Here is an 11,698-nt window from a genome sequence, read left to right as displayed (position 1 = left end):
GAGAGAGAGTGAGAGAGGAAAGAGAGAGAGAGAGGGGGAAGGAAATATTGGGGGTTGGAGTGAGTGATCCATTCAGTATGTTACAAGTACATGTTCTATTAATAGCTGTGTGGATGTGTCCATCACTGTGTGGTGTCAGACTACAGCGTAGCAGGCCAGGGCTAGAGGGCTTGACTATTGACAGCCTGCTGATCTAAGTACTGTGGAATCCACTGTCTCCATGCCTAGACAACCCCCTAGCTCTCTCTCTCTCTCTCTTTATCACCCCCCTCTTGCCCTGCTTTCTCTCAGGAGACTGATTGCATCCCTCTCTCTTTACTCTCCCTCCCTTCTATCTCTTCCCACTCTCCGTATCGCTTAACCCTCCCCTCTCTCTACCTACCTTCTCTCCCATCTCTCTCCCGTTAACCTCCCCACTCTTTTCTTCCTTCTTCTCTCTCTCTCTCTCTCTCTCTCTCTCGTTACCTCCCCCCCCTCTCTCTCTCTCTAATGGGGCCTGACATCATTCCTGGTTCCTCTTCTCCCTGGGTGTGATGTCATTCTTGAGGTATTCACCTTTCTCTGCCCTAAAGATTCTTATCTTATCACCTCACCTTGCATCGGATAGCTGGCTAACTATACCTCCTTCTCATCCCCCCTTCTCCCACTCTTTTCCTCCCCCCTCTTTTTCTGTTGAAAAGGCAGATAAATGCAGGCTTAGGTCATCTAGCTGGCTATTTGTGTCCGGGTGATTAATTTGGGACAGTGTTACGTTACTACACTATATCATGCATCTTCTTAGGAGAAAACAGCTCCACAGCAGCTGCCCCCTTTATGTCCCGGGTTCACATTACGCTTGTTTTATATCTAATTTACACATTTTATACTAACCACTTTATACTGTTCTACAAATCTAAATGACCATTTTTGGTTTGATACTCTGTGTCCTTCTCAACCTTTTGCCTTCTAAGACTCACTTTGAGATTACTTTGGTAACAATTTGAGCATCCAGTTATAATGTGTTCATAGCACATTATAAGACTTGTTATAAGCATGTATGACATTATAATGTCTCATATCACCTCATTATGATCCTGAGCTATCATCTGTCTATTTTCTGTCATTTGTAAAAAAGGCCCCTAAGACAGACAACATATAATGACATATTATAAGGACATTATAAGGCACCATACATGTTTATAATTAGCTATAATAATGTGTGTGAGCATCATAGAAAGTGTTATCAACACTGTCATATCCAGGCCCCTCTAAATCCACTGTCCTATCCAGGCCCCTCTATCCATGCCCCTCTAAATCCACTGTCATATCCAGACTCCTCTAAATCAGCGAATACATGAACTGCTACTGTATCTGTTCCGCCAAGCTATAGTTGACACCCAGAATATGAAACTGCACAATGTTTCAAACATCGTCATCCTCATTAAAGCATGTCAAACAGTGCTCTTCCAAAATATGTGACATTTTTGGTTCATCTTCCCTGCCTTTTTGAGACTAATTGAGAATCACATCAGATGACTGCACTCCTGGTCTCCTATCCTCTCTCGTCTCCAAGAGACAGCTAACATCAGAGAGAATCAATTGGAAACAATCGCTGAGGGAACAGACCAGCCCCCCATTTAGTTTAAGACTGGCACAATGCAGATCAGATGGTTCCCATGGCACCAAGGTGACACATGGTGATGTGTTAATGTGCTTTGTTGAATGACAGAATAAAGCCAGGCTGTGTGAGAAGTGTCAACAAGGCTCTGAGCTGAGAGTGTGGTGGAAGTCTAGGATTTACCACTCTGTACTTTAGCTCTTCGGAGGTAAGAATCAAGAAACAAGTCCTGAGTAGCCACAATATCTGAGTCCGGTATTTATTGCTTGCAAACAAGAGACAAGAGCGTAACAGCAGCCCAGCGTAGAACCGGGGGTCCGTTCAGCACAAGTCTAAAGAGACAATGATCAGGTTCGTCTTTTATACAGTTTAAACATAATACAGGCGCCGCCAAGGCTATCGGCTGATGGGCCTGTGCTTACGTGAGAAAGGGCGGGAGAGAATGAACAATGGGGAGACTTTCTTATTGATTAATCGCCGTTCAACATTTCACACCTATCGACAGGATGCGCCTGTCCCCCCACTATTGCTCTCTCCTACCACTCCCTCAGAGATCACCGCTGTTCATATAGTAAATCATACAGTGCTTCTCAGAACAATGGCTATAGAACTTTAGAGGAGTGGCAAGAGAAAATGTCATCACAGTAGTTACACAAGTTGTATCAGTCATATGAAAGTGAACCTGAAAATAGTTCTATGAATGTATTTTCCATAACAAGAGGAACCAACCACAGTCATGGTAGGACAGGGAAATCAGAGCTGGGAGGGGCTGACAATACACAGAGATGCACATGCATGCTCATACAGTACACACACACACACACACACACACACACACACACACACAAATATACCTGTACAATGTCTGATGTTTTCTATGATGTGGGAACACCTGTTTTCTGTTAAGACATGCTGCAGGGAGAGGTGATGAATGACAATGGTGTGAGAGATCACCATGATGACATCTGGAGCCAAAGGGACCTCACTGAGAGAAGGAGCAAACAAGTGAGGACATGCCATATACCCCTATGGAGATACTACTGTACCATCTAGCTAGGGACTTCAGAGGTTAAACTTCCCCCACAATAGATGGGGGTTGAGGAGATACTACTACTAGTTAGCTACTGTAGGGAATTCAGAGGTTAAACTTCCTCCACAACAGAAGTTGTCTCATACAGTATCTCCATGGTCTTGCATTGCTAAGCAACTACTTTAAGATGAGGAATATGACAAACACAGTATGTACTTTTAGGTTGGTTGGCTAGACAATATTGCCTAGTTGCTATTTTCCTACTTGCTAGGAATTACAAAGTTAACAGAGTGTACTAATATACAGGTTGATTAGCACAATACACACTCTCCCTCAGCTGTACAGAGTATCTACTTCCAGAGTATGCCAAGGCTATGCTTTCTGCATGCTTATTGCTCTAGTTCCAATCACATACTGTGCAGTTTGTCGGAAAAATTGTGTCGGTTAGCAAAGCCTGAGGCATTATGGTTAAGGACCCCCCAATTATGGTTGGACCCCCTGCCTAAATAAGGGTTTAATAATAATTGTAACAATAATACAATTTGGACGTCAAATGTCAGTTCCAATCCCTCACCAGGGACCACTCATCTGTCTCACTCCCACAGCTCTTCTTGAAGATGGCCAGCTAATCATGATAGCCAGTTAATGGCCACACCAAGCTTCCAAAACAAAGTCTGGGTAAAGCTGAGTAATGGGGATGAATGCAGAGGGAGGAATGCCAAAGAACCAGCTCTCATTTGAAGGGGAGAAAGCCAAAGAACCAGCTCTCATTTGACCAAATTACTGTGAGAGCTGGGTTACATTATATGGCACCACTCCTGAGAAGGCTTTGATAAATAAGAGAGAACAAGAGAAGGAAAGCTCAATGGTGGCATTGTGTGTTGTTGGGACAGGATCGTAGACAGTAAGCAAGAGTGTTTTGAGGGAAGTATTCTCAGTATTCTAAGTTTGGATAAGAGAGCACTCTAAGTGACAAGGCCAGCGTGAGTCATTTGTTTGCCTGGCCTGCCACCCTCCATCCCCAGTGCTAGGCAGCCACTGGGGCTGAATATCAATACATTCTTGAAAAAAAAGGGTTCCAAAAGGGTTCTTTGACTATCCCTGTGGAAGAACCCTCTTGGGTTCCATGTAGGGTTCCCCACAGGGACAGCTGATGAACCTTTTGGGGTTCTAGGTAAAAACCTTTTGTTCAGTTGAACAGTAGTCTAAATTGGCTTCCTCTTATTGTCTCCTTCCCTTCATCTGCACACTGAAATAACTGGAAGAACAATAATTGAGGTACACCCTAAAAGTAGCAGCCCAGTCTCAGTCCTACTGTAGACTAATACAAGTCTGCTAAGACTTGTTATCCCCCTCCACCCATTTCAACAGCTCCTTACAAGCTCGGGGGGGGCAGGAGGCCGGGGGGCCAGGGGTAAAGACATCTGTGTCTGCGACAGGTGTGGATGGTGATCTCCCACAAATGCTGCCTCACCAGACACCCAGGCCAATGCCACACGCCCAGACTCTGCACGGGCCACATGGGAGTAGGCATAGACATAGACATAGACGTAGTAAAGCTCTATATCTCTACATAGAGCCATGGGGATTAACACTGAATTGACAAATTAATGAGCAAATTAACATCTAACTAACAATGGCTTCCAGAAGCTTGAGGAATGAGGAACCCCACAGAGGGATTTGATAAGATTCTTAGCCGTCTTTGAAATTGTGTTCATTCTCAGCTGTTCCTTCACTCCACTGTCCTTCCAAGGACTCATAAACAGTACAGGAACCCTGAGAAAGTCTAGCTTGGCTGACACATAATAGCATTATGAAGTGATTTGATACAAGGTCTGTAGCCATCTCTAGAGTTAAAACAGACTATATACCTATATACCCCCCTCTTCCCCCTTGTACATCCCCCTCCTCACCCTGGTGATGGTCAGTGGCTGGTTGAAGTCCTTCCCTCCAGTGAGCCTGAAGCCCCACGGGGCTGGCCCTTCCAGGACCACATTCTGGGGCATCGTATCCCTGTCTGTCTTCCTGTTCCTTGGGGTAGAGCCTGGAGCCTGGAGCCTGGAGCCTGGAGCCTGGAGCCTGGAGCCTGGAGCTAGGTAAGCAGCAGCAGTTGTAGCAGCTGCCCCGATCTACTGTATTCCTGCCCCTTTACACACTCTCAAACACACAAACACACACACACACACGCTGCTCTGCCTCTCCCAGTGCTGATTGGCTGCATGTCTGGCCAGTAGAGTTTTTAACGGGCAGCTGGGCATGTTGGGAGGAGGATGCCCCGCCCTCGGAGTGAGGTCATCCGACAGACTGAGGACCTGAGGCAGAGTGCTAGAACTTACCCTCTCTCTTTTTCTCTATTTTCCCTTCTCTCTTTCATCCAACACTCCCCACACCCACCACCCCCCCCTCCCCATTCACTCTCTCTCTCTCTTTCCCTCGCTGGTTTAACTTGCCCCACTCTCTCTCTCTCTCTAGACCTTTCGGTCTCCTCTTGCTTAGTCGGGCTCAACACCTGTGTGTTGCACCATTCCTGTCAGTCAGCAGATTAAAGCAGTGGTCAAATGGAGACATTGATAGGGACAGATCAAAAAGACACAGACAGACAGACGGACAGAATAGAGACACGGACAGACAGAGGAACGGATCATGAGACACAGACAGGGACTGATAGAGATACAGACAGGGGCAGAGGGACAGATCGCGGAGACAGACACAGACAGAGGGACAGAATAGACACAGACTGATAGAGACAGACAGGGACTGAGAGAGAGACAGATCACGCTCCAGAGTGAATACACTGATAACAGAAGTGCCACAAGTCCTCCATGAGAGCCTGCCATGACACGCGCTACAGGGGTAGGGGGGCGTGGGGCTGTGAGTGAGTGTGTGTGTGTGTGTGTGTGTGTGCGTGTGGCTATTTAGCCTCTACAATGTGAGGAACGTAAACACTGAAGCAGAGAATGAGGGTGTATCCTAAACTCAGATGTCTCTCATTATTTCACCAGTGTTTGGCTGTACTTTCCCAACAGAGTGTGTAAGACAACAGTTCACCTTTGGATGATTTACCTGAGAAGGAGGGTGAGGAGTCTGGGTTATCCAATTGTTTTACCAAGGCTACTTTTCTTTGCAACCTTAGAAATGAAACAATAAACATCTTGTTCTCTCTGTAAAACCATGTTCTGTACTGTTCAAGAGTAGAAGGTCCCCTTTTGCTGGCTTCTTTGTTTAGTATGATAATGGTTGAACCACTGCAGCCAACACTTGTCTCATTAGAGTTCTACTATACTGCAGCAATTCCTTTGAAATCACCCACGTTAGTTGGTCTGCAGGCTTTGACAACTTGTCCCCTTATTTGGTGGGGAGTTGATGTATTGGTTGAGGCGGTGAGATTCAGCAGAACTTTTACTTACGTAATGATTTGGAACCAACCTGTGGATCTCTTTCCCAGCTGAAAAAACCTTAGTCTGCCAAGCTGCTAAATCTGTCAAGCTGCTTAATCTGTGTGTCTCTCAGTTTTACTCCCTCTCTCCCTACTTTGCCCTAGTCTATCCTCTCAGACAATCACACATCACATACCGTCAGTCATTAGCAAAGTGTTTCTGAGTTGAATCATGCTATCTTTGACCGGGGGGGGGGGTCCAAAAAGATAGGATACAGCCAGGCCAGTATCACAGACCATGATGCCAGGAAAATCACTGGCAAAATGGTGCAGCAGATCTGTGTGTGAAAGAGGAAACACCAGCTGGGTGGGAGGATTGGTCTGGTCCATTTAGTACAAATCATCCTTTAAAAAGAGACCACAATTTAAAAAGGCTTTGAGCGTTTCACCCCTGGCTTTGTTTTAAACCAGTCCTGAGTGATACTTGTGATTACTTCATTCAGAGAGAAAATACACCACCAGCCCCGGACCGGGAGGTTTTGTTTACATGGTTGCCATGGGGGCACCAGGGGCAACGTGAGGACACGATGTGGCTGTTTTTAGAGTGGGCAGTCGGCTCGGACCAGAAGCCTCTACAGCACAGGATGGAGCCTAGTTTCACATTCAAACAGCCAATGGTTTGAGAGCATAGGGGCAGAAATAACCACACTGTTTCAACAAATACTGGGAGAAATTATCTGGACTGTGGTGGACCTTTTTCATAATACATTATGTTAAGATAACAACTGTTTCCAGATTAGGCAAATATAAACTTTATGATAATAAATATAATACTAATAAACACACACTTGCCTACAATATTAGTAGTGAATGGTAAAACCATGGTAAAATCGTAAAAAAACAAACAGCTGAAGGAATATCATAGAACAATACAGTATGTTCACAGAAAAAGAGGGAAAGGATTCATTTTGAAAATTGCATGTCAGGCAGAATTTATTAGATACACAATATCACAGAAAGAACAGACATGAAAAACGAAACGTTGACTGAACCAGAGTGGTATATTAGAAGAGTGGCGCCAATGAGCTTCAAATAGTTCCATATAGCTTCCTGGGTAAACTTCCTGATTTACCCAATATAGATTTTTTATTGGACTAACAACCAGTTGCCTGGCAACATGCTCCGTTGGTAAAGTAAAAGGAACTATTTGCCGTTGGCCAGTAGAAAGTGGACCCCTTCATTGGCGTCACTCTTCCTCATAGAACACTCTGGACTGAGGGAGACGGCATCACTACATCTCATCCTCAGCAGGTCGTGAGAAGACCTCTAAGTTATTGTTACAGTCAACTGAGACCATGACCCAGTCCTGACACAATCCCAAGCCCCTCTGCCCTATACTCTCTAGATCTGCAAGGATTGGATAGGTTAGCACTGTGTCACAGACTCCACACGGCCAATCAGAAGCTACTGTGAGCTACTGTGCTACCATCTTCTCAGATCAGATCTACACAAGTGTCTGGGGGTTGTTTCTGGACAGGGCCACCATTGTTCAAATTCCTTACAGGATCTCATAGATGTAAGTTCTATAAGTAACAGTAGCAACAGTACACTTATGTGTGTACTCTTTCATACAACCTTCAAACATCCAGTTATATACAATTACATTTTATACCATCTCTCTTTTTCACTGGTATTGCTGTAGATTCATTTTATAGGATAAACAAATGCTAGTTTGCATACAGTAGTAGACCCCACTCTCTGGGCATATCTGTGATTTCTTTATGATTTAAGAAATGTAGTTTAATGTACTGAATTACTTGATGAGGGAGTAGATTTCTTTGAATCACATGATCCAGTATACTGTACCAGACAAGACATACAAAATCCAGCAGACCATACATGTATGATGAGTTTAGGCAGTAGTGAACACAGAAAGTTGCACAATGACATCACTACAGGACATGACATCATCACTCCAGATGCTTCAGGTTTACCAAGCTGTACATCTGTTGCTTTTGCCATCAACCAGAAAGGCATGTTTACAGTATGGGAGAATAGTAGTCTGTTTTTGCATAAATCAAAAGCTGATTTGGAGTGAGCTGAATGCATCCAGAAATTAATGTAAATTATATTAATAATGCTTAACATTTTTAAACAGGATTTGTGTCAGGTGAGTTGTGGCTAAGTTATTACAATTATTTCAAAGAAATCTAATTTGACAGACTGAAATAAGAGTGATAATGTAAAATGACCATATATTAAATAACAATCTTAAAGGACATTTTTCTCCTCAATTATTATTCACTTTTTAAAATTACATTTGGCTTGTCTGGTGCTATATTCTTAAAAGAGAAAATATAGAACATTCCTAACTGACAAGCCCTTATAAATAAATAACAGTTTTCACACTGTGCCCTAATGAGGAGGGTATTCATTTCAGCACCAGAGAAACTGCTACTCTGGCATTCTGACACCTTAATCTTTAACCGCTCTACCCTATCTGTAAAAAGAAGACATTACATGTTTTAAATCTCTTGTCCAATTACACAAAAGTCTTCTTTCCTTTTAATACTTACAGGAATGTCTGGAGAGAAAAACAAAACCATACACATCAAAGGACATTTGCTCCAGACCAAACTGCCTGAATACAATATTCAGTGCACAGTGCCAGAGCTGCAACTTGCTGTACGAAGCCATGCGTTTGCCGGGCTGTGTTAATGTGATGACTGGGTTTGAACCTGGGTCATCTCTGCACCACAAGACTGTGTTAGCACTCAAAACGTAAGCTTAGTCATTAGCTCACGGAGCTAATATGTCTTCAGGTCTCAGAGAAGGTTACTAATCTAATCACCTCTGTTTCATTTCAAAGGAACCATATTGCAAACCTAACAGCAACACGATCACTGTTCTCCACTCAATCCAACCTCATGCCATGTGAGCTCAGCTGTGACTGTATGAAGCAAGACAACTCCTCTCCACAAGTTAACAACACTCCTTGTGTAGATTAGCGTAATCAATCATAAAGTACTTCCAGAACAAGAAAAAATATATATTTATGTATAAATAAATAGAAGGTAAAATAGGGCACTTGGTTACTTCATTATTGTGAAATCCAATAGTCTACAAGGCAGCCCTTAAATTGCTATCATTACACGCTAATCAAAAAACATCATTGTGACCAAATCAGCTCTTCACCTCACTCGTTGCATCCACTGTGTCTGTTGAGGCATCACAGTTAGAATAGTATGGTAACAATCCCCTAAAACAAACATAAAACATACTTGGTGCAAAGATACCCCTTCAAGGCCACTGAGTCCATTATCCTCTCCTGTTCATCATATTACTACATGATGTAATGTCACTTCTCCTTGGATGACTGGAAACACAAAGTACTTCAGTGAGTACACTTCTGGAATTGTCTTTTTATGAAAATGGCTAGTCATAGCTGAAGGTCATCTTCTGTGTAAAATGTGCAGTTTGGATGAGTTCGATATTCACCCACTGTAGTCTACCATCATTGCAGTTATGCTGGACACATGACACCATTCCATGTGAAAAAGGTTATGGCCGCTTCACGTAATTTCCAGGAAAGGTTCCGAAGAATTTACTTCTTCTGGAAGTGCCTTGAAAACAAGCACAATACAACAATGTTATGACAATGACTGATGATATGTGCCTCTTGACACTTGACATAGGACAAGGACGGATGCATTATTATACCGACTGACTAGAAGTACAGGGACGCCATCTGCTGGCAGCAGTTGAGTAAAACATTCTATTTCTATAAATTCTCTTATTTGTTTGGGGAAAACATAGGCTGAAGTGGGACATAGCGTCCCTGCATAAGAATGAGCTATTAACTACGTATTCTATTTGTATCTTTTTGATATTCAGACAGTGGATGAATACATTGACAAACATACCTACAAACCAGCCATCATCACACTTCTCCATCACGTCAACAACATCTCCTTCCTTGAGCTCCAACTCATCCTCGTTCCGTGGCGCGTAGTTGTACAGGACCTGAAACCTACAGACACATGGCAACTGTCATCAGTGAGGACCAAACACATCGTCACATCAGACTTACCAATGTTTGCTCCTTATTACACATTCCAGTACATTCAGTCGTTGAGCCTTTTGGCTCAATCTGGCCCATTAACAGAAATGTTGGTTGAAATGCATAGTAAAGAAAAGTAGAGTGAAGTAAAGAAAGTCAATTAAAGTACTTCCAAATTGGTGGAAAAGATAGTCATGTACAGTATGTAAATGAGATTGAGATACTCACGGCTCTCCACCACACTGCTGGCCATCTTGATTAAACGCTGGCCGCTGTGAAGACAGAGAGAGAGAGAGAGAGAGAGAGAGAGAAAACCCCCCAGAAATGTTAAACAGTGGACACACATGTATCTGTCCTCTCCTTGTCTGTTTTCAGCACCAGCCTCCACTACAGTATCGACGTGCCAAATCCAACACTACGCCATCTTTGCCTAATGAGCAACAAAGACGGGAAATCCATGATGCTGACTGAGAGGTTGGAGGGAGTTGAGGGGGCTAATCCTGCTTCTATTGCCCTGGGACATTTAACCATGGTTACACTGGCCAAACAGGAAACAGTATTGTACATCCCTCATGGCAGGAGACGGAAACAAGATACAAAAGCCAAATCAATTCAGACACGTTCAATACAGGCACCTGTCCCACATCACAAAAGCCAGTCCAGCAAGCAAGTCTACATACGCCTACCGCTCTCCTCCCACATTACAAGGGGAGGTCACTCGCCTGAATTAAACCATCAGTTGGTCAGGGGATCATGCAGCCAAGAAACCACACACAAAAGCTGGTCACTGACACACACTCCAAAAAAAACAAAACACTTCGCCACAGGGAAACAAGGTACCAGTCCAATATGGCTGTCCTTTAGTCTAAACAACACACACAATGGGAATTATTGTCCCCTGCACAACGCTAAGCTGCAACACACGCTGGATGGCCAGCCATTAAAGTTGTAGGTATCCCTCTGGTGTTGACATGATCATCATTCTTAGCTCTAATGCAGTAGTGTTTTGATAGTGGGTCTGGTATGTCTACCGAGATCTGTATTATGCTTTAGCCAAATCTCCTGACGTTGTCATGTCAACATGATGCATGGCTTAACAACGACAGTCATAGGAGGTGGCCAAAGCACAAACAGATGAAGAGGCCGGGTGTATCTTTGGGCTAGATGGTACCTTTTATGTACAGTACTGTCAAAAGGGATACATGAACTTTAAAGAGGACTCAGTTTCCGAGTTGTTGATGTCATTCAAGGTGCATTGGGGCCCTACCCTATGAGACGGCGAATAGCTCTGGCCTCTATTGGGCGAGCCGCAGGACCGCCTAGACATCACAGGGCTACGGGGAGGCTTACCCACAACTACCTCACGCCTTACCACAGGCTGAAAGAACCAGAACCAGGAGACACAGTGAGAGACACAGACACACAGACGCACACACACACACACACACACACACACACACTCCAGAGAATCAAAGTTGAGACTAAAATAAACCTTGATGAAGCAATATCAGTTGGTAATTTCTAAAAACCAAAGGGGGCAGTGTGAAGGAGTGCGTTGCCTTTAACACAGAATTATATTAGGTCTGTCCAAATATATTGGATACAATTTGGGTAAAAGGGGAAGTAAGTAAAAGG

At 43.7% G+C, this 11,698-nt stretch overlaps 2 protein-coding genes across 3 annotated transcripts in view; both read right to left on the bottom strand.

Annotated features, from left to right (window-relative positions):
- The window catches only part of LOC310815743 (PDZ and LIM domain protein 3-like), a 9,483-nt gene extending 4,698 nt beyond the window's left edge, over positions 1-4,785 (bottom strand). Inside the window, exons 1-2 of the mRNA XM_083685639.1 lie at positions 4,541-4,785; positions 4,007-4,134 (exon numbers count right to left, since the gene is read on the bottom strand). Coding sequence (XP_083541765.1) covers positions 4,007-4,134; positions 4,541-4,633 — 221 coding nt within the window. The 5' untranslated portion in view covers positions 4,634-4,785. The remainder of the gene's footprint in view (positions 1-4,006; positions 4,135-4,540) is intronic.
- A 2,207-nt stretch (positions 4,786-6,992) lies between these two features.
- LOC310816226 (sorbin and SH3 domain-containing protein 2-like) overlaps positions 6,993-11,698 on the bottom strand; it is a 48,493-nt gene continuing 43,787 nt past the window's right edge. For both annotated transcript variants that reach the window (XM_083686293.1, XM_083686294.1), the window contains 3 exons: positions 10,292-10,335; positions 9,927-10,033; positions 6,993-9,626 (listed from right to left, as the gene is read on the bottom strand). In XM_083686293.1, the coding sequence (XP_083542419.1) occupies positions 9,565-9,626; positions 9,927-10,033; positions 10,292-10,335 (213 nt within the window). In that variant the 3' untranslated portion in view covers positions 6,993-9,564. The remainder of the gene's footprint in view (positions 9,627-9,926; positions 10,034-10,291; positions 10,336-11,698) is intronic.

The sequence above is a fragment of the Argentina silus genome, assembly GCF_951799395.1.
Source record: "Argentina silus genome assembly, chromosome: 15".
Classification (NCBI taxonomy): Eukaryota; Metazoa; Chordata; class Actinopteri; order Argentiniformes; family Argentinidae; genus Argentina; species Argentina silus.
The sequence above is the reverse complement of the archived record's forward strand: the minus strand, read 5'-3'. Positions and strand labels throughout refer to the sequence as shown.